Raw genomic sequence first — 26868 nt, 5'->3', positions numbered from 1 at the left:
CACATGCTTACATCTCTGAGATTGTACATGCATATACCTACAGGAAAACCTTTTTATTTTTTGTTTCTCAGGAGCCTGTCACCAAGATTTCTGAATACAACTGGCAGAAACCAACACACTAACCTACTAAAGAGGCATCAAAAAGGCTATTAAATGGCATTTCATGCTATTATAGGTGCTATCCTAAAGAAAATATGGAACCAGTTCACATGCATAACACTGTCAAATGTATGAAGAAAGCAAGAAGAGAACAAAGACCCTTCCAAGTTTTCTCATTTCTGAGCAAGGTTTAAGTGATGACTATGCATTAGAAATCCTAAACACAAGTGGTGCAAAAGAAATGGTGCCAGCATCTCATTAACATAACTATTTGAAGGGATTGACTGGGAGAGAAAGGGAAGGAGGAGGAATGTTAAGCATCCGAGGGGACAGGTGGAGAAAATTTGCTGACTTCATCAAACTGCCTCCTCCTTGAACAGTGTTCCAAAGCTACTCTGTAGACAAAAATTTCTTGGCTTCTCTGTCACATGGGAACTGTTCCAATACCACCCTGTTTGCCCAGTTTAATCTGACCATACTATTGTTGGGACAAAAAGGCACACCTTTCCGATGCCTCCATCCTGGGGAGCTCCTCCCACAACATCCGTGGTAGTTGGCTGAGAGAAATGGCCTGCTGTCACCGCATATCCTGAGTGGGAGAGAAGAAAATGGACATACGTTAAAAAAGAAAGAAAAAGCACAAAAGGAAAAAAGTCTAAAGAATAAGTGAGCCATCTAGAGTGTCCTCATCAGGTTTCACTGCTACATCCTCACGGGATTACAAAAACATTTTGTTCAGGATACACCAATATTCAGTTCCAGAGCACAAAGCAATAGGAAATAGCAGTACATGCCTCCAGTACTCTTACAAAAGTCAACAGAAATAAAAAAGACGTAGGTATGTATAGCCAGCAAAAAACCTACAGAAGTGCATGCAGAACAGTTGCAGAGAACAGTTTGAAAACTGTGTCTCAAAAGGAAGGCAATAAAACAGAAGCATGTAGACAGAGGAAACAGAACAAGGGGAGCACATCATTGCAGGGAAGCATCACAGCAGAGAGAGACAGTCCCACATCAGCCAGACAGAAGTCTTCTCCTTTAGTTAAAATGATTGCCCAGAAAAAGTCAGGAAAATCACATACACGCCTTTCTGGTGGAGAGGAGAGCAAAGGACAGTAGACAAAAAGTCAGAGAAGTTAATGGCTTAAAAAGATTTCTGTTTATGTAAGAATAGGAAAGGGAGGACAGATCAAAGAGCATATTTGACAGGAGAACAAAGATTTTATCTTATCTGTTAAATTAAAATGATATATAATAGCCAAAGAAGAGTGAAGTACATTCCTTCTAAGGTTGTCTTGCATTCGACTTGATCTTCTACTGTAAATTATGAGGCTCTTGTCCGCATTGTAAACATTATAATTCATGTCTACCAGTGGCATAGCCTATGCATGTCCTTAAATGTGTGCTTATTCTCCTCATTTAGTTATCTCCAAGCAGCACCTTCTAAGTGGTACTTTTTTTAAAGCGTTAAAGGGGAAAAAGAGAGGTCAGTGCAAACATCAAACCATTGACTGAAATGTCTCCTGAGTCTCAACAGTGCTAGGGATATGGTGGAAGCAAGGGCTTTTAAGTATGTATTTAATTGTGTTTGGGACATCAGCTATTTTTTAGAGCAAGCAAAACCAACTGAGTTCACACTGAAGATATACTCGAATCTACAGTCAATTCTTCCTCCAGTGAGTTACTTACATGGCAACGTTTTTGTTCAAATAAATTTATCTCAGCAACATACCTTTTGTAACTGTGTTTTACAGCCACATTAAAGTAAGCATAAGCATACACACAACCTAACCAAGGACATAATTCTTCCATCATGGGGCAAAAAGACAAACGCAGGAGGCACACTAACAATCAATATGCTTATCAGTCCATTTTCTATATTAAAAACATTACAGCAAAGACTCTAAGCTTTTTCATTTGTTCGTCTGTCAAAAAGGGACTACCCCAGCCGTTTCCTAGATTATGTTTCCTTCCAGGCAGGTAACACTTCAACTAATATATTTTTCCTTTCACACTTTACAGCATCAAAGCTCTGAATTGTGTTGCTCAGCTAATCCACTCTCACAGCAAGCACAGGGAGCTGCTTACCAAGGTATGTGTAACGCCTGGCTATCACAGCATCGTCATTCAGCTTGTAATACGTGTTGTCAGTGAGATTCAGTACTTTGACTGTTCCTGTCCAGTAATAAGATCCTGGTGCACCCATGATGACCAGCTCCTGTAGCAGGAAAAACAGAAGGATGGGAAAGGAACAATGGAAAAAATAAGCAATAATCAAAACTAGACAGAAATTTCCGCTTTATGCAATAACAGAGAAGAGTACAAGACATTAACATAAAACACCCCATTATAAGCACATCTATAAGAACATGCATTCTGCAAGCATGTATAATATCTTTCTTTTCAAACGTGGAGGCCACTGCGCATGTTCAGGAGACATTAAGACTCCCTTTTCTTTAGCTTACTTTTGCTCAGTTGCTTTGCAACGTCAATAAAAGGTAATTACTAACCATCAAACTTGCCCCTGCTAACACAAAATCACTTATCCATCTGCTGACATTCCAGCTCCACTCAGACTACTCTTAAGCAAGACTAGAGAAGGTGCAATGGTGACACTGCAGATACCTAAACAGTAGTTGCAAAAGAGAAGGTGAGAAAAGCAAAATAAGGTGAGCTCAAGTTGAATCCTACACTGTGAAACTGCTGGCTGAACAACAAGGAATGATGAAAAACACAGAGCAACAGTTGGTATTTTGGCTGTGTTAGTCCAGGAAGAGAAGGAGCAGGGCTTTTTAATCAGCCCACTGTGAGAAAGAGACATCTCTAAAGAAAATTAACTGGTTGCAAACAGTGTTTACAGTTCAACGCCTACCCGTTCAAGTTCATCCAAACTGAACTTTACTACCTCCTGAACATTCAACCTTCAGAGCTCTTTCCCACTGAAGGAGAGTGTGTGTAACACTAATATATTAAGTATATAAAAAGGTTCTCCCCAAACACTTGGAAAACAACATAAATTCACCTTGCTAAGGCTCAGGCTGTAACAAATAGAAACATCCACATTTTTCTGTTTATTTAGAAGAGGTCAATGATGAGAAGGTGATGAGAAGGAAAAGCCTTTCTGTTTCTTTCCCCAGTTTCAAATGTGTAAGAAAAGCTTCTTGTTCTGTTTTTCACACATGGAAACCTAGATAGGTACGCGAACTCCACTCCAGGGACTTCTTTGCTATTTTTTGTCACAACAATTTGAAAGCAAAAATTGGATGGATATATATATTCTTTTACAAACTGGCTTTTAGTTACTGAAGATCACCATCTTACTGCTGGCAAAATGGTATCTTTCCCCTCTTTTCTAGGGCAAATGATTAGCATGAAACACCAGTGTGTGACAAAATTAAGACATGAAATGTATTTATTTATTTGCTATGTTATAGTTAAAGAGGGAATCTCATTGTTTAAAGGGGCAGGACAACTATTTTTGGTTTTGTGAATTATAACTTCGATCTAAAAAAAAAAAAACAAAAAAAAACACACAGACATTATTGACTACCAAATAATTTTATTTAGCAAAACTAAAAATGAAGGGAGGAGATGAAGATGCAGGGTGTCTTCTGGTACCAAAGCATCCAGCAACCCTACAGCAAAGCTCCACTCCTGGAGATCAGCAGATGTGGCTTTAAATACCCACAACAAAGGGTATTCAGCAAAGCCTGAAGAACACTAAGCTTAAGAAAGCCTCAGAGAAGACTGAAGGCAGCTGCTGTGCTTGACTGTTCCCTTCAACAAAAACCACGGATGGACTTGTGGCAAATCAATTCCATGCCCCAGATTCTGGACTGAGTAGCTGCTGTTTCAGGGATGTTAAGAAAGAGAATTTCCTAAGAAACCTACAGGATGGGACCACATACTCAGCCAAAGTGCAAGATATGCTCAGCCACAGCCTCTATCCTTGGGAGCAGCTGTGTCCTAGAGGTCAAGGGATCACTGACCATCAGGAGCACTGAAAATATGGTAGCAGCTTGCTTCTTTGACCCAAAAAGTAATTTATCTGCATTTCCTGCTCAATCTGGAAGCACTGGAGCCACCACAAGGCCCCAGGCAATGAAAGTTCAAAGCTATCTTTTGAACTAGGGGAGTAAGGAAGGGTTTAAAGCTTGGGAACAGCAGCAGGATAGAGAGAACAGAGAAGCCAGGAAACAGCTGCTGCTGTTGAGCATCAAGTTATCAGGCAGTGCCACTGCAGCACCAGCACCTGCCGTTCCGGTTTACTCGGACATCAGCTCTTGCCAGAGCAGTGAGAACATTGTTACTTTGGCTGTATCAGCTTGGACAACAAGCTCTAAAACCCAGGCACATGTATAGTTAGGAGTGAGCGTATACTGGACATGACAGCAACAAGGAGCCTGACATGCACTAGAATAGTTGTGTGTTTTTTAAACCTTGAAACACTTCAAAAAACTTCACCACATACATAAGGGAATAAATTCATCTTTGCCTTAACTAAAATATGGTCAATAAGTCTGCTGTCTGGCAAAGAATACAATTCAGTATTTATAACAGCTCTGGATGCTATTTACTCTTTTTTTAAACCACCTTTTTGAAATGAAGAACTGAACCATAACTGGAAAAAAAAAAAAAAAAAAAAATCCTACCTTATATGTATATGTGTGCGTGCAAATGTTTATATATTCATACAGATCACAGAGTGTCAGGGATTGGAAGGGACCTTGAAAGATCATCTAGACCAATCCCCTGCTGGAGTAGGAACACCAAGATTAGGTCATACAGGAATGTGTCCAGGCTGGTTTTGAATGTCTCCAGAGAAGAGACCCCACAACCTCTCTGGGCAGGCAGCCTGTTCCAGTGTTCTACTACCTTTAGATGCACACAGCCACATGCACGCATATTCAAACAAACCTTTTAGGGAAAAATTGTTTTAGGTTACCAATGAAAGAAAATAGTTAGCATTAGACACAGAAATATTTTGGTGTAGGTTTTGAAATGGACATAGCAAAAATACTCCCTGAGGTTAACTTTCAGAGTTTATTTATTCATGCTTGTTCCCAGACCTGTCAAGATGAATTCAGCTACATTATGAAGTACAGGATGGACAAGTAGATAGACAGCATGGAGGCAAGAGTGTTTGTTGTGTTACTGTGATTAGGTTTGTAGGATGGCTGCATTTGAAGGCTTGCTTCCCTGGGCACACATGTCAGGAGAGCCCACTCACAAACCTAATTACTCCCTCCCAGTACTTCTGCTCACCTCAGTGAAGAAGCCTGCGATCCCCGCCTGGCATGAGCCATGCTCCTCCCCGTACTTCTTCTTATACTCTGGGCAAAAGAAGGAAAGAAACGTTGTCAGTTGTGGTCATGCAGGCAACAAGGATGCTACTCCACCTCTGCAAAGCGGGCATGTCCCACCTGAGCTTCTGTACCACCCTACACACAGACTGGGGTACCCCACAATTATCACTGGCGGAGGGATGCTTTGGGACACTGGAGTAAGGGAGACAACAACAAAACTGCAGGAATCTCAGATTCTCAGGGATGTGCAGAAGTTGCACAGGCACTCAGGGAAGCACAGCAGGATAGCACATGCAGAGCAGGGGCTCACCCTGGCAGGCCCGAACGCACAGCACAGCTGCCCCAGGCAGATGCAGGGACTGCCAGAGCAGCCATGTCCCCAAACACACACCTTTCATAGCAGGAATTGCAGCAGCATGCCCACAGAGCATCATAAATGAGTTCACCATGCTTTCTTTCTCTTGGCTGTTCAGACAGCACCAAGGATCAGGATTGCTGGCTGCCCATAGTTTCTTACTAAGACAGACACACTCCAACTGAAAAGAATACTTGTTTGTAGACATGAATGGTTGTAATTAAGACTGATGAGGGTATGAGGTTTCTCCCTTTGGCAACTGCTGAAAAATACTGCCTGAGTATCCTGAAGGCTATGCTTTTCTTATGGCTGGGTTTCCAGCCCTGCATGGGATGCAATGCAACAAGCAAAGCTCTGCATTTGCCCAAGTCAGGCACTCTCACTTCCAACCATGATATTTTTCTTCTACCTGACATGTCGAGGCATGAAACAGATCCTGCCTCTTCCTGAATGCACATTGAAGCTGTGGTATCTCCCAGCTGCTGGTAAACCAAGCTCAGCCCTAGCCCTGGCAGCCAGGAGGCATCCCCCTAACTGGGCATGCACCTTTGGCAAGTGCAGAGCTCTAGGCCGCAACCAGCCACTGCAGCTAAGTCCAACTGACTGATGTATTTCCCTACAAAAACAGTATCAGGCTTGGCTCACAGCTTCTTTGTGAATCTCCTTCAATCAATGAATTAATCAAATTTGTTTTAAAACAAAAGGGGGAAATTACTATAGTACCTCTCAAGCAAATAATAATTGCATGGAATGGCTCAACACAGGGTGAAAGAAATAAAACTTCTTTCTTGGGATTTTTATTTTTCAATTTATTTTTTTTTTTCATATTTCTCCTTTTACAAACAGGCTTTGCAACACTTTTTCCCAGTCCATCCTTCCTCAACTGTATGACCAAGCTTTGATTACACAGCACCCAGGTAGTGCCTTACATCACACCCTCCATAGTACAACAAAAGCTTCAAACACCACTGCAACTCCCTCCGAAACTGGAATTCGGCCATATATAAGCCCTGAACATCCTCCAAACCATAGCCCCATGTAACTCAAGCCAACAGAAAGGCTTTCTCTGCAAATGCTTGTGGTAAGTGGCCCAGCTCACATAAGCTGTCCTTTGAATTTAGCTGGAAATACAAACCAAGGGAATGTAAAACTACAGGAAGACAACAGAAGAAATGGCAACAGCTTCAACCACACAACAACACAACTATTCAAGGTTGGTGGGTAAGCCCAGAGTTTTATCCAGTTGTGTGCAACAAACATGTGAGGTTACTTCATTTCTTGAGATAAAGTTTTCCTTCTCATAAAACAACATGCGAACAAAAATTAAACTGCTACTCCTATCATGTCAAAAAGTTTATTGAACACATTAGCATCGTTTTACTATAGTATACTATTTCCTACTTTTAAAAAGCAACCAAATTCAGATCTGGGAGTAACGTGAAAACCAACACCCCTACATCACAGAACACAACACAGTTGATTTTTATCAGCAACATACATATTAGATGACATGCATAGAAAAAACAATAGAAAAACACACGTTATTGTTTTCATTGTCAGGGAATGAAAAAACAGTTTGCTTTCAAATGAACTGAATGGTGACTGGCTGCAATAATGCATAATGAATGGGAACGGTTTGATGCTTTAAATGGTTGTCCACAGAGGCTCATACTTAAAAGATAGCATGTTTTTCTTCATGGTTTTCATGGTTATCTGTGGTGTTCTGTTTTTAAGGCACTTATGATGCCAGTATCTGCTCAAACTAATGGCCATAGATTTTGCTTAAATAACTAGTTATACTGTGACTGTAACAGCAGATAGCAGACAGGGACTGCAGCATTTCAAGTGAATGCTGAATTTGGATATAACCATGGCCAAAGAGCAGAACCCAGCACTTGGTCTTATAGAACTTAACGACAGTTTGCACGGGATATCAAGCACATCACATATTAAGGCTATTTGAGCATTTGAAATTCCACTGAGCAGAGACCAAAATCACATTTCAAGAGTATGCCAACAATGGCAGTCCTTCCCAGAGAGACAGTAGCCTGGTCTGGTTAGACACCATGCTCTTAGACTCTGGCATAATCCTTCCAGCAGAAAACCCACTCCTCTCCTCATCCTACCTCACTGTCAACTGATCATGACTCTCCCCACAAGCAGGTCTCCTTCTCACTCACACCATCAGGGTCACAGTCCAGAACAGCTCCCCACATCCTGGATAACCATATCCCAGCCCCTCAGACTTCAGAGCCCTCATAGAGCCAGCCTGCCCTTCCCAATCAGTGGATGAGCCCAAAGAGCATAAAAAACAAGAAATGCTTCTACCTCCCCCCTACCCCAGTGGCATCACAGTTGTGATATTTGTCACTCACACCATCATTCATTCATTAAAGCCACCAGCCAGCAGGAAACCGCGCAAATACTGCATCTGCACTCAGCTTCTGCACACCTGAATAGCAATATTTGCATGGGGCTTAAATACTGAATGCAGTGAACTCGGTAGTTTCCATGTAGCTGCAAGCAATAACTGCTGCCATGAACAAATCCTTTGTTTTTATGCTACTTTATTGTTCTCACATCTGCTCACAGGCCATTGAACATCCTTGATTATGCAGACCACAAGCCACTACATTAACTGCTGTGGCAATGGTTGATAGCAAAACACTAACATGAGGCTGAGCCTGAGAGACACGGTTGCCTCTGTGATTTTGAGTAACTGCTTTAAAAGGGGGGAAAAGGAAAAAAGGGAGGGTAGTGTTTTATAGCCAAGATGATTTTAGTTTACGAAAGCAGTAAGGCTGACTAAGTATTTGGACAAAATAATCCACAAAAAGGATGAGCTGTGATGTGTGATGACTATGAAGATAAATGCCTCTTCTCTGAGCAAATCCAAGTCTAGAAGCAAACTTCACGAGCTTCTCTGTGCAATAAAATCTTTCATCTACCATCTTCACAGATAGAATTAAAATGAACAATTGAAATACACTGTCATTTAAACTGAGAGCCTCTTTTTCCCCACCTTTCTATGTTTTACTACTCTGGGAAGAAAAAGCAGTAATTTTCTTTGACCTAGCATTATGGTATTGGGTTTGTACCACACCACAACGATATTTTGATGCCTCCTAGAAAACCAAGTGTGGTCTGGACCCTGTAGGCAAACTTGCTCATCCCTTTGGAGGGCAGGCATGCAACGATGTGCTGTTCCCCTTATTTACTAACCACAAGGCCCATCAGCTTTCCCTGCTTCCATCACTAGCTCCTACCACAGGACTAAGAAACCATCCCAGATCTCCCTATACAGCTGGGCTGCTTCTCACCCTGCAAGCAGCCACCCTTCTTCATTGCAAACTGAATGCATCAGGACAATGAAGACACAGCTATGGAAAAAAAGTAAACAAGTAAAAACCCTGCTTGGAAGACCATGGTTCCCCACCGCTGCTATACCTCAAAGGACATCCAGTTCATATAAATCAGATTAGCTCCTACTCAGAAAGACTGCATTTAACTATGAGGCTTGCTGCTGTTCTCATTAGTAATCAATAGCTTCCAGACTTCTGTCAGCCATTTCAGGTAAACTGGACAAGATGAATTGAGACCACTGCATTATTGCACCATTACCACCCAGTCAGGAAACTTCCATTTCCTCTTTGTCTTTAGTTACACAGCCTGTTTAATATGGAAGGAAAACATACTGCATGCATTAAGGATGCCTGTCCAGTGGTCAGATTCCTCTCCCTGTCTGGCACAAGACTTCTGTTACACAAGCTAATAATCCTTCTTGAGGTGCGCACACACAAATGCATGGCAACTGATGTGCACTCAGCTGGCCTGCACACTTTGCCAGTTGGCAAGAGCCAGTTCTAGTTGTGGATCGGACAGCCACGTTAGCTTCTCACTAGGTTTATCACCCTAGATGCACCAATTACAAGGCTTCAGCATTAAAGGCCCTTTGGAAGCATTACTCACTGCATTTATTATTCCTACGAAACCCACAGCATCTCCCCCTCAGTCTGCTTCTCTTAATCCATAGTGTCAGAGAAAGTGAGCTTTTTCTCCTTCTAGAAAGCTAAGGATTGCTGCAAGATGAGTGGATCATGGCTGATCTCAAACAATGAACCCATCTGTGTGCTGTAACATGGCTATCACGCACACTGGAGATCAGGCTTGTTTCATTGAAACCTAAAAGTTCCAGGAGCAAACAAGCGCAGCCATCCCTTGCAACACTTCACAATTTCACGTCTGACATTGGCAGATGGGGGGGAAGAGGGATAAACCAGTCCCAAAACTCCAATTTTCATTCTAGCATGAACTGAAGCTAAGCCAACATTGTACTGCACCAGCCCTGCCAATTTTCCACTGGCTGCTTTGCATACGCTAGGCCCACACACTTCTATTCTCTAGCAATTCCTGGCAAATATCCTGTCAGATTAGCAGCCGCTTTACTCTCAAGACATGACGCACAGAAAAACACAAGCAGTTTGTCTCCTCCAGAAACCACCTCCCTGCAATGGCTTCAGACAAGCAGTTTTTAAAGCAAACATCAGAGTGATGACAAAGGCTCGGAGGAAGCCCTGGCAGCGTCCCCACGCATGTGTGTTGATCACCACAGCCCATATCAGACTATTTGAACCAAATTACCTCACTGTGAAGCACAAGTTCAGTTTCGCTGACGGGAATGAAATAAAAAGAACAAACACAACGGGACAGCACTCACAACAGGAAGGCTTACACAGTTCACTTGTACTCTGTCACAGACCAGCTGGAGTGGCTAGTTCAAGAGACTCAAAATCTCTCACATTTCAAATAACGTGTATAACAAGTTTATCAGCCCTGAAATTACTCAGCTGTGTGCTGCTTCCAACTAGACATATATATTCAAGACAAAAATCTCATTGATTTGCAGTGAAAACAAATAAATAAAATCAGAGGTTTTGCACATATCAGACCATGCTGCACCTTGGCCTCTAGATCCTGCACTTCTACAGGCTCATAAAGGCATTCTAAAGGATGATGCCCTGGACAGGAAGGAGAAATCCAATACAGTGTTTTCCCTGCTGCCTCTGTGGGGGCTGAGAAACCTTATGAGATCAATTATCTTCTTCCTAACAGCATACCTACACCTCTGGTTTAGGTAATTTCCTTTGGCTGAGGTGATGCTGTCTTCTGAAGTCTTAATGAAAGGAAACATGATACCAAAATTTCAAATGTATCAGAAAACTGGAAAATTATGATGTTGACACCTGGGATTTACAATGAAAACAAGGACAGAGGCCCATTGTTCAGGGTTTTGGAGCCCTTTTTTTTTTTTTTTTTTTTGCCATGCCCCTCTAAATCCAGACCTTTGGAACATCCAAATGCTTTACAGAACCTGAAGTGGATCCGTCCCAGGTACGCCTCAAGACTGTATGTTACAGGGAGAAAAATAAACTAAAAATAATATCGGCAGTGAGAGCTAAAGTGGATGGTCATGGAAACCAAGGGAAAACACAAAAGCTACAAAACAAGAGACCGGAGACAGAGGCATGCCCCGCTCCCACCCCTCCACCCTTACCTTCATAGCAGGGCAGGAGCTTCCTCCCAGTGGGCTGAAGGTTGGGGGGAATTATGTTGCAGAAGCCATGGGGCAGAATGTATTCTGTCTCGTAGTAGATGTTTTTCCAGCGGTGCGCACAGGCCTAAACAGATCATACCACACGTATTACTGACCAAGAGCTGCAGGAGAGCCCTCCAAGTAAGGCAGAGTGTGTCGAGTAAGATCAATAAAGGTTAAACCAGCCTCACTAGGACACAGTGCTCAGGATCAATGCCACATCGCGACACACTGGTTCACACCTTCCCAGAAGCTAGCTTGCTCCAAAAACAATGCTGCATTGCTGCCAGACAAGCCACAAGTTTCCTTATACACAAGGATTAATCAGAATAAAAAGAAACGAGATGTAAAATAGCAAGGGCTTTGAACTTATGCACATGGTAAGCCATTTCCCCAGCTGGTTAAAGCTGGGAACATTAGTGTAGATGCATTGATTTGTATCATTGAAGGCTTGGTCTCATGAGCACAGAAACAAGCTCTCTGCTACGCATCACCTCCTTAACATGCTTTCAACTTTTCCTGGAAACTCTGCACCAGTCTTGCAAACTCAGAGAGGCCTGCAACAACCACCTTCACAACTCCCATGCTTTACCCTATCATCCCCAGATGGTACCCCTTCTTCTCCTCATTCTACACCACCTTCCTGCCTCAGCACCTCAGAGCTGTTCATGTTGCCTATAGAAACATCTCAATATTAGCAAAAATTAGGGCCACAGTAACAATTTAAGGGATGGAACATCTCCCCTACAAGGACAGGCTGAGAGCTGGAGCTGTTTAGCTTGGCGAAGAAAAGTCTCCAGGGAAATATGATAGTAGCCTTTCAACATCTAATGCAGAGCAACAGGAAATAAGGGGACAGACTTTTTAGCAGGGTCTGTTGTGATAGGACAAGAGGAAAACGAGTTTCAAAATAGAAGAGGATAGATTTAGATTGGATACAATGAATAAGTTTTGTTGTTTTTTTTTTACAATAAGAGCAGTGAGGCACTGGAACAGGCTGCCCACAGATGTGGTGGTTGCCCTGCCCTTGGAGCCATTCAAGGTCAGGCTGGACAGGGCTTTGAGCATTTTGGTCTAGTTTGGTCTAGTTGTTCCTTTTCGTTGTAAGAGAGTTGAACTATAAGACCTTTGAGTCCCTTTCAGTCGAAATGATTTTATTGATTCTATGACAAATTAAAAAGACAATAATCGACAGATTGCCACCAATCATAAAGGGCATGCTTACAGTGCACTTGGCTTGACAGTCAAATGCATGCCAGCAGCCCAGCAGAGAACAGCTTCAGGGACTCAGCTTATGACTTTAATTCCCCATGCACCACTCATTCAAAATTCAGCAGCACCAGAAGTAATGTTCATTCTCTGGGTAACAAGGAAATAGTTTCTCTTATGACTGATCAGTACCATGAGCACAAATATGTACAGGCATGTTCTTTCTGAAGACAGTACCATAAAGACACATACCATTAAAGTTGGAGTTAAGTCAACATAAACTCTGGATACTAACTCAAGTGAAAAATGATAAAGAATATATATATATATATATTTAAAACTATGGAAAGATAAATATAGCACGATGATATTGCAAATTCCCCTGACATTTTATCTTTTGAAGTGTCAAAGGCTTGCATAAATTTACCTACTAATCTCTCCCAATGGAGCACAAATGACAGAGAGACAGGGTGAGCAGCAGCATTTGATCACAAGCAGCAGGAGCAAGCTGGAGCAAAGTGCAGAGGCCAAGAAAGATAGAATAATATAAGGAGAAGAAAAAAAAAAAACAGAAAAAGAGCCTCAAAAAGACAGAAAAAGTACACTCAAAAATCAAGGTAAGACTGTGGATGAGTCTTTGTAATGTGTTTGGGTATTTTTGTTTGATTGTGTTGTTTTGATTTGTTTTTTGGGTGGGGGGTTGTTTAATTTTTGTTTGTGTGTTTTTATTTTTATCTTTTGAGATATTTTCTGTGTTTTTGTTTTCAGTAATGAAAACTTCTCCATACCTTCAGTCCTGTGCATACTGAAGCATAACACAATTAACCACTGGCAAACCTGACTCTGCTGATGGCTCTCTCCACTCTCCCCCAGACCACAGCTGCAGAATTTGGTATTTTCCCCAACTGAATGGAGTTCCGTACCTCCTCTCCCTCTCACCCCTATAATTCACTTCTCTGCAGTTAGGCAAGTAGCACATTTGTCTCTCCGCCATGGCAAAACTCGTCCGCAGTTGCAAAATTATTTGCTTAGATTACAACGCATGATCCCTCCACTTCTCAGCATTGATGAGTTAAGATGATACACAATGAAAAGCAGCTAAAACCTTCCTCTGGTGGTACCTGTCCAAAAAAGGTTTTGGGAACAGAGATGAGTCACTCAAATTTGATGTGGAACACAGGAGAAAGGAAACACCTGAGGCAAAATAAAATCTTCCTGGACCAAGCATGCGGAGGTCCTCTAATGTTAGCAGACATAGCATCACTGTGATATAACAGATAGATCACTTCAGAACAGCAAATGTTTTTTGCTTCCTTGAAGACTGAATGCCAGCCATAGGCTTTGCATCATAGAAAAAGGAACACAAGACCAAGACGTCACTTCAGGGGCTGAATCCTAAAGTTAAGAGCCCAGACAAGGGACTTTTAAAATGTACCACTGTCAGACTACTTCTAGTTTGCTCTTCACTATGAAGGCTTTGGCACAGCGATGGGCTCCCCTCCCTCAGCCCTTCCTGCTGCAAGCTTATCACTAAATGTGCCAGTAAGTCAGCTGCTTAAAGTGAAAAATGGAAACACATGATAAAAAGCAGAGTAACAACAGATGTGGCAGGTATTTCCAAAGAATAAGATTAAAGCATGTTGGCTTATCTCCAAATCATAATGCACTGTCCTCAGCTCCTCTCCCAACAAAAGCAAAAGAAAGAATTTTCCCATTTCAGTTTGGGAAGAGCCAACAATCTCAGCTGTATTATTGTAGCACTTTGATTAACACAAATATTGACTGAGTATAGCCCAGGACAGGAAACCACTAAACTGCAAACCTGAAGTTTATTTTTTTAGATACTCTTAGTTGTTCATTTTTTTAAGTCTTCATTATCAGTTTGAAACTGTTTCAGTAATATCCTGGCACATAATGGGCTCAGACGCAATCCACGTTACCTAACACTAGCCAAGCCTCATGCACACTGCCTAACCTTCCTCTTTCCACTGAAGTTGCTATTTCCATCCGAAGAAGGGTAATCTGATTAGGGGGAAAACTGATAAGACAAATCTAAGCCATTAGACAATTTCAAAGCAAAAGGAGCAACTACAATCCATAATTACACTGTGGAACTAAATGCTCTAACGTAAGACATCAAGAGCATAAAGAGTTCACATGGGTTTAAAAAGTGACTGCTCATATTTATTAAGCTAATAAAAGGGTCCAGGGCTACTGAGCACCAAAATATTGCACTTGCAAAATCTTTTGAGAAAGTACTTTCTCAACTACCACCCTGGGCAGACCCATTCCAGCACCTGACCTCTCTTTTGGACACATTTTTCCTAATGTCCAACTTAAACCTCTCCTGGCACAACCTGAAGCCATTCCCCTTAGCCCTGTTGCTGGTTATATGGGAGAAGAGACCAACCCCCAGTTCACCACAGCCTCCTTGCAGCTGTAAGGACTCCTTTCAGAACACAGCTTTCCTACTGCTGGGAAGACACTGGGTCTAAATAGCCTGATAGTTCCTCAACTTTTCACTTTAAAAAGTTCTGTTTTAAGTGAGCAGCCAGCCCTTGCTCTGGCAGTTGCCTGGCTTTTTCCATATACTTTTCTCTCCTCTGCAGCTTTTGCTTAGCTTCTGAAAATGACAGTAGAATTTGTCTAGCTTGGGCCAATGACTAGAAGACCACGAGAATTATGTGCCTTGGAACCATGCAATGGTTTGCATTGGAAAAGTGCTTTAAAGATCATCCAGCTCCACACCCCACTGCTGTGGGTAGAGACACCTTCCATCAGGTTGCTCAAAGCCACATCCAACCTGACCTTGCACACTTCCAACACAAAATCATAGCATGAGGCTGGTTTGTCTGGATCAGAACACGACTCCCCAGTCATCAAAAAGACTTCTTCTAAGTACACATATTGGGTTATCCCTTGAAAACATACATTGCTTACCTACTACTCTAGTTGGAATGCCTTCATTTTGTGCTCTGCTGCTCATTTGTAATGTATTTTATTTTTTATCCCATTCTGCTTTTCCCCTTTTCTTCTACAATCGAAGGTAGTTAAAACATTCAACTAAGGTAATAAGCCAGCCAGCCTCTAAAACACTGGCAAGCTGTGCACCAGCAGAGACAATCAGACAAAATACCACTGTACTATCACACTGCACTCATGGAAGCTCAGTGTGCAAGGACTAAAGCATCTAAATACATACTAAATAAAATGCCTTCACATTAAGCAGCTTTCTCCACTTGACTGAGTAGGTGGTCAGGGGAGAAGGACTCCTGTTGCTAGCAGGTTTGAGACTCATGGGTGCTCACACACCAGCATGATTCCCTGCCTCACTGGAAAGATGGGGTCATGCTGCAAATTTCCAACTCAAAAAACAGCAGTGTTTAGAATTAGATTCTTATTAGGGGTACTGCATCATGAGCTTGAAATTTACCAGCCACATATTTTGCACAATATTTCAAAATAAGTTTCTTATTCATTTAGCATTCCTTCACAAGTTCTCAGGGTAGATGGAACTCAACAGCAGATGCAAACAGGCAAAATGTTGACCATAATATACCCATATATTTTAAAAAGGTATTTGTCCCGTTCTTAGGATTTTTTCCCAGTACAGGAAATGTTCTGCAGAAATAAATTCCACATCCGAAGGACCACATCTGCTCTCCTTGACCTCTTCTATTTGCATGGTAACCATATCAAAGACAACGAGGCCACCCACACACAACTAATTCATCTTCACTTTCAATGATTCCGCCTCATTAATGGAAAATGCATATACATAAAGACAAAATATTTCCCCAAAGTCTCATCTTACATTTTTCATAGTGAGTTCTGATATGTAATACATATGCTTGTGGAAAGTGAATACATACATAAACACAGACAACCTACAAAAAGAGCAAAACAGCAGATACCTCACCATCAAAGTTCTATTTATTCTGTTTGAAGATTTAATCCCCCAGATTTGGAAGGAAGCCCTTAGGTGACACGAGTCAGGTGATTGCTTTGAAGTCATTTGTCTACAAATAAAACTTTCTGGCTGGACCTCACTTTCCTTCTGCTTGAAGGAAAGGACTACAGAATTTGCTGCCCATAAAGCTGGACTTCATCAGTCACTACCAAACACATCAATTTTGATGCGTTTAGCATTACAGTCAGATAGCAGCAATGATTTTAATGAGATCAAAGAGGAAAGTGGACCTACCAGCACACTTCCACCAGCCTTAGGCTGCCTAGCCAGGCTCACACCCATCCATTCATCATCTCTGTCTTCTTTACACGTCTTTCCACAGAGCATGCCCCGAGAATTACCTGCGGAAGGAAAAGAATGGCAGCAAGGAAAAGAGATGCAAGTATCTAGAAAGAAATCTCACAGAAAAGTGATTGCCATCAAACACCTGCCTGTCAATACTTTTCCTTTCCCCTTCATTCCAATTCCTATTTCTAGTAAGCACTTCTCAGTGTGGTGCTCCCAACGTTACTAGGCACCATCCATAGTAGAGGATAGACTCAATTCCAAGCAGCCAGCAGCTACTGCAGTACACCCACAGCTTTACTTGAATAAGCCATCCAAGTGAAGTTAGTGGAATAGACCTGCAATTGCTTCCAGAATGCAATCAAAGCAAAATTACCCTGGAAAATGAGATCTGGGGCATTTATTATTATTATTATTTTAATGAGGTCTACATTTTTACTACCAACGGGCAGTATTTGTGAACCCTTTAAAGATGCTTTACATTTGATGGACAAATGAAACATAGCCAAAGTACTATTGTAAGCTACGTAAGCTTCATAAAAATAAATTCTGTTTAACTCAAACATGAAAAGATTTACAAAACAATACTAACATAGTTTTAGTTACAGATGGAGAATTCAGTAATGCTAATCACATGAGCAAGAACACTGAAATGTTTAATGACTTCAGTTTCTCCATCCAGCAGAAAGTTTTAGACCAGAGTTTTAAGGAATAGGCTGATTCTGACAGTATGTCTGAAAAAAGAGTCAATCCTGACTATGCACAAAAGTGTACAAGTAGGACTCACATAGAGAAAGCTGGGACTTCCTCAAGGCTGGCAGGACTGGTAGCCACATAGGGCGCTTTATGACCCCTCCCCTCAAAGTATCACTGCTACCCACCTCGACCCATATCCAGCTCTGTGCATCTTCTGTCAGGATTGGTGTGGACTCGACATTTAAATACTGCTCCAGGGGACTGAATAGAGGCGCTGTATCTAGAATCAGCCTTGGGAGCTCCAACCAAGACCCTGGAAACCAAACACGAAGTAACAAGTTATTAACTGCATGAGAAATTAAGAAAAAATAACAAACAACATCAAGGTTCCCATTGCCAGGGATTCCTCAGCTAAGGCAGTTCTTAGAGAAACTTTGTAAAATGATAACATTGATTCACAAAATGAAAACAACACCAACAGTAAAAGCATTTTTTTTGTCTAGTGATACCACGAAAGCCATGAATACTATAATAAATTAAGTTTCCGCTAGAAGTATAACACTTGTAAAGCAATTCATTTTCTCACCCCAGATAGCATTTAGGGAAGTATTAAGACAGAAAACAGCAGCTGCATCTATTTTTCCTCAGCTTTAACTACATCTCTATGGGCATTTAAAAAAAAAAAAAAAAAAAAGACCTAAAATACACAGCCCTGAGAGGAAGAAACCTGAACCTGAATGTTTCCAGCCAGCTAAAGATTAATCATTGCTTAGAATGTTGAGGCAACTCTGTTAGCAGAAGATTATGTAATTACAGCTTAAAATAAAATAAAAACAGGAAAAAAAAACAACACAGGAGCAAATTTCTTCCACAGTACCTTGCCTTGCCATCGGCTATTACTTACAGTTAAGTCAGACCTCAGTGCTTGTGTGTGTAGGCCCAGACCATTACCTGGTAGGAAGCAGGAGACCTGGGAAGCACCGGTCTTGGTTTAGCCAAGGGAATTACTACTGCAAAGTCAATCTGTACACAGCACAGATGAGCAGCCCAGTATCAGTCCCAAATGAGCAGCTTTCCTTCTTTTAAATGACTTCACTGTTATCCTTCTCAGTAACCTCCTATTTGAAGTTCCAAAGCCAACCACCACCCATCTCAGGGAGACCTGGGGCATGTATGTGTCACATAGCTGCCATTAGGTGATTCTTCTTTAGCTTGCTTCTCCAGATATGATAAAACTATCCCATGGCAGATGGAAATAAGAAATGAAGAGCAACCCCGACACTGAGTAACTGTTTCTTCCCAAGTCTCACAATCTAAGTATTATTATTTAGAGAAGGTCAGCGGATCTGTTCTAAATACCGCAGGTCCTATTTTCACAAGTGAGAAGAAATAATGGCTGAAAAGCCTAAGTTGCTGAAGCCTACAAGGTCTGAGCACATTGTGGAGTTAGAGCAAAGGTTCCTAAAATGGAAATCCCACCAGCCTGAAATGGAAATCCCACCATGCAGACATCAGGCAGAAAATCAAATGCCAGTCAATTTCATTTACACAGGCAATGAACGTATGTCATTCACTTACTGACATTCATGAAGTTTAACAAAAGCAAATAAAGGGGGGATATTACTAGCTTAAGGAGTTACAGGTTCAAATTGCAAATGTCAAGAAACTGTTTCTATGAACAGTTAACAAAAATAAGATAAGGTAAGCTGTGCTGACCTCCAGTTTAAACAAAGCTTTCTTCTAACTCTAAGTAAACCCCAAGTAGATCTGAATCAGCAATTACTGCAAAAGATACCTTGGGTTGGAGAACCCTGGATGGAGCTTAAGGAGAATAAATCACAAAGACTCACTGGCTCTGTTAAAAAAAAGCTAAAAGGGAAAAAAAACCTGTAATTACAGATTGGAGCAGGCTACAGTACATTACTCAAACTGTCTTGAGCGAATACACCTTTCAAAAACCAGTTTGTTGCCATCTCTTCACATTGACTGAGAACAAGGAAGCAGCCACTAACACGTGCCAGAACCAAATCTATTTTGGATTATCCTGAATACCAGACACCCAAAATTGGTAGCTAACCTACATCACACTCTATGTAATCTCAGGATCTTGTTTCATTCATTCACTCTCACACTTCCTCTACAGAGGATAAAGCCTCAGCAGATTTCCTGCTCTGGCTGATGTGAGCCATGCTTGCCCAGACCCTGGGAAGATACCTTTGAGGAGGTGGCTGCTGGGCCATGCACTTTTGGCCTGCTCAGGTTAGCATTCACCATGTACCACTCACTTAAGTTTTATTCAAAGAATTGAGGCTGGAGTATTAGTGTATTAGTCTTGTCAATAAAATATTTCCTTAAATATTTAATGAGTTTCTGTACACAAGTGTTTAACCTGTTGGAAGAAGGTCACCTATTTAAATGTCACAAGACTCCTCAGCAGACCCAGGAAGAAGACTCTTTTGCATGTTCCTAATGTTTGGAAGCTCACCAAACAAAAACAAATGTATGTTTTGTGTCTTCCCTATGCACTAAAACACCTTGGATATCTACTGAGATTTCTATGTAACAACACTGCAGCTAGATAAGGTGTTTTCCTTTGTTGCCATGTACAAACAGAAATGCATTTTAAAATAAAGCCTTAGAGCCAAATATACTCTTGTGATTCACCACTGTGCATTCTTGCCTGGCTTAAATACAAGGATACATAAAAAGCCCACAGAAGTACTACTCTGAGGTTTTTTCTATTACCAGGCAACCATCCAACATAGCCCTAGGTTAAAATAGCCTAATGCTGTACTAGAGCTCATTGGGGCTGCTCTAGGAGTCCTGTCAGAATGTAAGAATGAGTCCTGGAACCTTTTGCAAAGGCTCATGATGAGGTTGGTACTCTTTGCAGAAGTTATCCACAGCCATAACACTCCGCAGGAATCCACCTAGGACATCTGTAAGCAGCTGCAGGGAGACACCTTAAACAGGAAACCCAACCAAGAGAAAGGGATTGCTTTCCCCTGAAGACAACCAAGGGCAGTAGAAGTGGGATTTGGGGCCATTTTAAGGTCTCTTTTACTTGATGTACACAGAAATCTCCATGAGTTGGCCACATCTCACTGGCCATATGAACTAAGTACTAGGATCTAAGCCGACATGAGAAGCAGTAAGCAGAGAGGCCATCTAAGCTTTCTCTTCTTGAGTCCACACTCACATATTCAAGGACAATCATCCTCATCCGTATGGAGATAACTCTGCAGTTGTGCAGCCAAAATCATCGCGTTGCAGGTGCTGCATCAGCCAGTATTAATGGATGACAAGGAGATTTCTGACCACAGGGAAATCCATACATCCTTAAAATTACTTTCTGCAGAACAGTAACTGTTACTTTACTGGTGATTGACCCTCAGGACACAGAGATTTGGAAGCTAAGTGCCACATTTAGTGGAAAGAGCAGCAAAGGGAGGTGTCGAGCTGCCCAATGGTGTGGGAGGATGCCAAACACACCAAGCATCAGCCCGCAGCACGCCAGCATCAATTAGGCAATCACAGTTCAAGGACTGTGGAGTGTGGGCACCTCACTTCACTGCAATGTTAAGTGGCAGGGGAAAAAAAGTCTTTAAATATCCCCACATACCACAGCAGATTTCAAAGGCAGCACCAGGATAGAGTATGCACCAGCATACCCCACTTGAGTTTTTCCCCTATCAGAAGAGCCTCTGCCACTTGTTAAGCCCTTAAAATAAAATTCACAGCAGTTCATCTAATACGTGCAGAACCAGAAGTGTGAGGAACATTATCTGGATGACAGATTATAAGCAACATCAGCAAGCCCAGACTCTCTACCTTCTCCAAACACCCCAAGTCTATCTACAGCATCACAAATACAACACAACATCAACAGCACACATTCTTCAACAGGTTGATCTGTTACCACATCTTTTGTGGGTTACCTACACGCTCACCATACCCCAACAACACACAACCAGCTTGAGGTGCAAAACCATCCCCGTATTTCAGCAGCAGCAGCACAATCCAGTGAAGCACGGGGCTGAAGGGGTGCAGCACCAGCACAACAGCTACGCTCATTCCTTGCTGTAATTCTCACAGCAGGATGCCGTACAGCTAAACCTTCTCCATTACTTTTTAGTGCCGGATCATGCTGCCAGAAAAGATGAAGTTGTTAACCTGGACTTGCTGTGGGATTTGGGGAAGTGCCAGTAAGATGGGGAAAGGAGAGAGATAAAGTAACACCATATTAATAAAAGAACGACGAGAGATGTCATATCACTGACGTTTTTTACTGGTGCAAAATTGACGTTGTTTGTTCTTGAATCGTCTCTTCACAAAAGCAGAGAAAGTCACATTCTTGGTCACTCTGCTGGGTCTTTAGTCCAAGCTCGAAAATTGTTTCCAGAGAACAGAAGCACTTCAGCTTGTCTGTGCTCCAAATGCAAACAAACACCTGGATCCTTGCTTTGCTGGAAATGAGAACGATAGGGAGCTGGGTAAATCTTTCAAAGTTTACAGTCACAAAACCCGGGTAAGGAAGGAAAACGGGGCATTGTCAGAAAAAATAATAACTTCAGCACATCTGTGATGACAAGCTACTCTTGAGGAAGAAACTGTGCAAAAATAACTCGTAGAAGGAAGGATTAATGGAATTAACTATTTCAGACAGGTTAGAGGCACAGACCTGCATCACAGTTACAGAGTATGAGTATTCATCCTCCTCTACCATAACTTCTGTATCTGCATCTGACACTACAACTCAAATGAAATATTCCTCATTCAAGAATACTTGGTCCATATAAATAAGAAATAACCCAACTCTGAGTTCATTTGCTTAAAATCTACAGGCTTGCAGCAAACAATTCAGGTAAGTGCCTTTGTGGTGTGGAAAAATGTGTGGCTGAAACACTGAAGTTGAAGAGCTAGCCATTACAGATACCATGTTATTATGAGAGTGATTTTCTACGTATATGAAACAGCCTGGTGAGAAGATGCTTCAACTAAGATGCTCTGCTAATCATAAGTACATTAGGGGAACACTGGGCCCGGGGCAATAAAGATTAAGAAACCCTAAGCTATCACAGTAACATTCTCCAATGCTTTGGAGCACGTTGACATAAATTTACATAGGCAAGAGTTAGCTTTGGATATAATTGATCACATTTTACAGGCTTACATAGTGCACAGATGACCCTGCAAGCCATGTATGACCAAAGTATTGCAACTCAAAGTTAACCTAGGTTATCTTCCCGCAGCAGCATTGAGGCGAAGGAAATATGAGAAACTAAAGCCATAATGCTTCTTCATATAAAGAAAAGCTATAAAGCTAAGAACTCACACACACACACAAAATAACACTATGGCTATTAATAGCAGCTGCATGTTACATTGGGATGAAGAACAAACCTTCTTACTACAAACAAGGGCTGCTCCAAAAGTAATGCCTCCTATTTTATTGCAATGGCCCACAGCATCAGAGGCAGATGGTGGTGGTATGGTAGTAGGAGCTGAACCCTACCATCAGTATTCCACTATATGCTATTGCTATGTGACAGATGGCAGCAGAGAAGTCTGACAAACCAAACAGTGTCTGACATGGAAGTGCATCTGAAGCACAGGTGCATCATTGAATTCCTCCATGCAGAAAAGATGGCACTCCTCAACAATTGCTGGACATTTATGGAGACCAAACAGTGGACATGAGCACACTGAGGTGGTGGGTGGTGTGTTTCAGCAGTGGCATCAATGACAGTGGGTCAGTTCCACTGGTGCAAATTCCTATGAATGCAGCATGATGGCTCTTGTTCATCTCTGGCACAACTGCATTGCTCATGGTAGAAGCTGCTCAAAAACAGCATTCTTATACTTATTTGGTATACCAGCCCTCACACTATCCTCAGCATATCACATTCTGAAAGAAAAACCATCACCCATTAACCCTACAAGCCAACTAAGACAACAGCTCTACAGCTTCACGCACAAAAGCTACGTGCACAAAAACCTGACAAATTGCCATCCATCCTGCTAACCATTTCCCTCTGCACTCATACAATAAAACTAAGATTGTATCTTGTACTTGAATTTTATGCAACTTGTAATCGCTTTACAATGGAAATCAAAGGCTTTTATGCTCTGAAGTTGTATCTGTAGTAAGGCTTTGTCCAGTATGAATATGGCTTTGTAATACTGCTTTACAACACTGCAAGCCTTCATGCCCTGTTATGTTGAAGAAGTCAAAGCTAATGGCACTGGCCAAGGTTCAGTCCTTCAATGGCCTGAATGTCCAGAAAGAATGGCCAGATCTTTTAAGCTCTCCAGAAGAAACACATCAACCATTTAAAACTGATGCTGCCACTCCAGCACAGAATGACAGCTTCAGAAACCTGGAAGACAGCTGCATATACCTTCAAGAGCAAAGCAACGCAGTGCTGGGCCTTCATCTTCAGACTCCACTATGTATTATGACCAGTGTTTGTTAAAAAGTAAGAATATTTTTTACTGTATCTCCCCAAACTTTTATCACCTCTGCTGGGCATGGGAGTCTGAAGCAGCCATGAAAACAAGCTCCCCCGTTCCACACTGACAGAAGGACACTCCCCATCAGCACCAACAGCCCCACCCTCGTGGTTTCTGACAGCCTGGTGCCAATTGTGAGCACATCGAGCTCCCAGGTGTCAGGGCTAAGCCCCGATTTATCTGTTTAACACGACTTGGCCATCTCAGACGTGTTTTGTTTCTGGGTGCTTGTCTGTAAATAAGCTCCCCTGCAGAAACCGGGAGCAAAATGAGAGCATCGGACCCCACACAGATGCGTGTCCTCAAAGGGTTCTCGGTGCCGCCGGTCCCACTCAATTCCCAGGCCAGCCGCTCCGCCTCCAACCCAAAGGGTCACACCCGCAGGTGCCACCCGAGGACAGCTCAGGCTGCCCGTTACGCACCCGCACCGCACCCCTTCCACCTCCCCGCATCGCCCCGCTCAGCTTTCGCCCACCCGCCGTGAGCCCCCGCCGCCCTCGAGAGGCCGCTGTCCGCATCCCCATCCCGGCGCTCCTGCCCCAGCCGAGCAGCGCTGCCAGCTGAGCGCTCTCCTTCTCCGGGGGCTCTTCTTTTATGAAACGGCCGGAGAAGCCCCCGGCCACAACCGCCCCGTGAAAGCCGCTATGCAAAAGGCAGAGCGCACAACTCGTCTTCACCGAAGGGGAGGGGGTGGGCTGAAAGAAGTCCATTTTAAAAGAACTGGACGCGGCATGAATACACTTATGTCTATCACAGTGCCCCTCAGTTCCCCCAGCACAGCTGAGCCGTCAGCGCGGGAGATAAAGAGAAGCTCTGTGGACATTCACTGGCAGCGGCACATTAGAAGGAAGACAGACACCAGCTAGGTCCCATTAAGAGAAGGCAGTTTTAATTCTAACAAAGAGCCTCTCACCAGACAGGGAGAGGCAGACCCCGCTCCGAGGCTCCTTCCAGCCACCGAGACAAGCAGGAAGCACGGCAGCGGCACGATTCTTTCGGATGCGAGTAAACTTTCCGTCCTCGATCGCTACTAAAACAACAAGTCCCATTCGCACGAGAAGCCCCTCGCGGCAGACCGGGGCAGGAGCGCACACCCGCGGTACCCGAGGCACCCTCCGCTCGCAGCCGGGCCGGCACCGCCCGCGAAGCAACCGGCTCCCGCTCCTCGAGTCGGTCCCGTTTCCCCCAGCGCCGCCGCCCCGTCCCCCGCCCGCTACTCACCACCGCGTGCTGTCGTGGTAGTGCTGCAGCACCGAGTACCCGAAGAAGGACCCGTTGGGGCCCTGGAAGACCACGGGACGTCCCACATCCACGTTGTAGCAGCGCGCCAGGGCCACCCACAGCAGCGCGCTCAGCACCCGCGTCCAACTCCGCCGCCCCGCCAGCATCATGCGAGTCCCGCACAGCAACGCCAGCACCAACTCCCCGACGGCACCGCTCAGCGCTGCGCTTTTGTGCCCGCCCCGCTCCTCTGCGCTGCCCGCCCGGTCCGGCTGCGCCCCGCACCGCGACCCGCGGGGACTGCGCGCCCCGCTCCGCCCCTCCGCGCCGCCACTGCCGCGCCCCCTGGTGGCCGCGGGCCGCACCCCCCTCGGGCTGCGTCTGTCCGATGTCCCGTCGTGGAATCTTAGGATCGTGAAGGTTGGAAAGATCTCTAAGAACATCTAGTCCAGCCGTCCGCCTACCGCCAGTACTGCCCGCTAACCATGTCCCTCAGCGATGCGTCGTAACTCCATATTTCTTGAATGCCTCCAGGGACGGTGCCTCCCCCACCTCAAACCCTGCTCTGATGTATCGCCATTCTTCCTGGGGAGAAAATTCTCCTGATGTTCAATCTGACTCCTCACAGGGAGCCCTCTTCCTTCCCCAAGGCCCCAGAGAGGTGATGGGGACCAGAGCTGCATATCGCTGAGGCACCATGAGTTGGGTGTGGTGGTACAGGAGTGTGCAGGGCAAGAGAATGAGGGACTGATTCATGTCACACCAAAGGGAGAGGGAGAAGTCAAGGGAAGAGGTGGGGTCTTTCACTGGAGCAATAGACAAGCATGCACTTAGAGGGAAGACCAGACCTCTGTTTTCCAGCAAAGACCCTCCAGAGCTGTATGTGAAGTGGCAGCATTCACGGCTAAGCTGAAAGTAATTGTGCTAATATTTTAACAGCCTATCTGTGACAGAAAATGATTGAACACCCAATAAATGGTGAGCAGATGATCACTAAGGCAAGATGATCACCTCCAGGGGGTACAACAACCACCATGTGTTCCTGCAGCGGGAGGGAGCAGGGTGTTCTATGGCTCCTGGCCCTGCAGAGCCCATACTTCTGTTATTCAGCAAAAAGCTGCAGGTTCCCCTGGGGATTCCAGTAGAAGTAAGCTTAGAAGTGTGCTCTTGAGGATCAGCCCCAGGAGATGAGAGAAGTGCTCCCCCAGAGATAACTGGCAGTTCTGCTTGTTGCCCTTGTTATAGCTATGTAAGTCCATGTAATCTTCTCATCTATGTAGCAAGCAGCTGCACTGGGAGAAGCACAGCAGGTCCCAGGGAACGCATGAGAGGGGTCAGGAGCTCTGATGTTATGGGGATCGCTTCATCTGGCAAGGAGCTGGAGGTACAGTGCAAAGTTTCTGGTGTAGGCACAACTTGAGTGTGTTTGACACCTGGTGGTCCTCAGGGAATGTGCTTCACATAGCAACAGCGAGATGCAGAGGTGGGTGCTGGATGCTGGGGCTGGCTGAGAATTGCTGTGGGAAAACTTTATTGAAGGTAGAATGGTCTTTCAGCATAGGAAGTTCTCAGGAAGCTCTCAATCATTTCCTGAGGTGGGATGGAGCTGACTGTGTGTTCC

At 43.6% G+C, this 26868-nt stretch overlaps 1 protein-coding gene across 5 annotated transcripts in view; it reads right to left on the bottom strand.

Moving 5' to 3' along the window:
* The window catches only part of ITGA9 (integrin subunit alpha 9), a 205811-nt gene extending 180049 nt beyond the window's left edge, over nucleotides 1-25762 (bottom strand). Inside the window, exons 1-7 of one of the 5 annotated variants that reach the window (XM_085537657.1) lie at nucleotides 25248-25762; nucleotides 17699-17826; nucleotides 16767-16873; nucleotides 11315-11438; nucleotides 5365-5432; nucleotides 2188-2317; nucleotides 603-688 (exon numbers count right to left, since the gene is read on the bottom strand). In XM_085537657.1, the coding sequence (XP_085393783.1) occupies nucleotides 603-688; nucleotides 2188-2317; nucleotides 5365-5432; nucleotides 11315-11438; nucleotides 16767-16873; nucleotides 17699-17826; nucleotides 25248-25690 (1086 nt within the window). In that variant the 5' untranslated portion in view covers nucleotides 25691-25762. The remainder of the gene's footprint in view (nucleotides 1-602; nucleotides 689-2187; nucleotides 2318-5364; nucleotides 5433-11314; nucleotides 11439-16766; nucleotides 16874-17698; nucleotides 17827-25247) is intronic. The other 4 variants (XM_085537658.1, XM_085537655.1, XM_085537654.1 and 1 more) reach the window with 4 other exon arrangements.
* Nucleotides 25763-26868: the final 1106 nt, after the last annotated feature.

Source organism: Coturnix japonica, chromosome 2, assembly GCF_054131305.1.
Source record: "Coturnix japonica strain WE chromosome 2, WE-NBRP24, whole genome shotgun sequence".
Lineage (NCBI taxonomy): Eukaryota > Metazoa > Chordata > Aves > Galliformes > Phasianidae > Coturnix > Coturnix japonica.
Note: the sequence above shows the minus strand (reverse complement) of the source record. Positions and strands in the feature narration are given on the sequence as shown.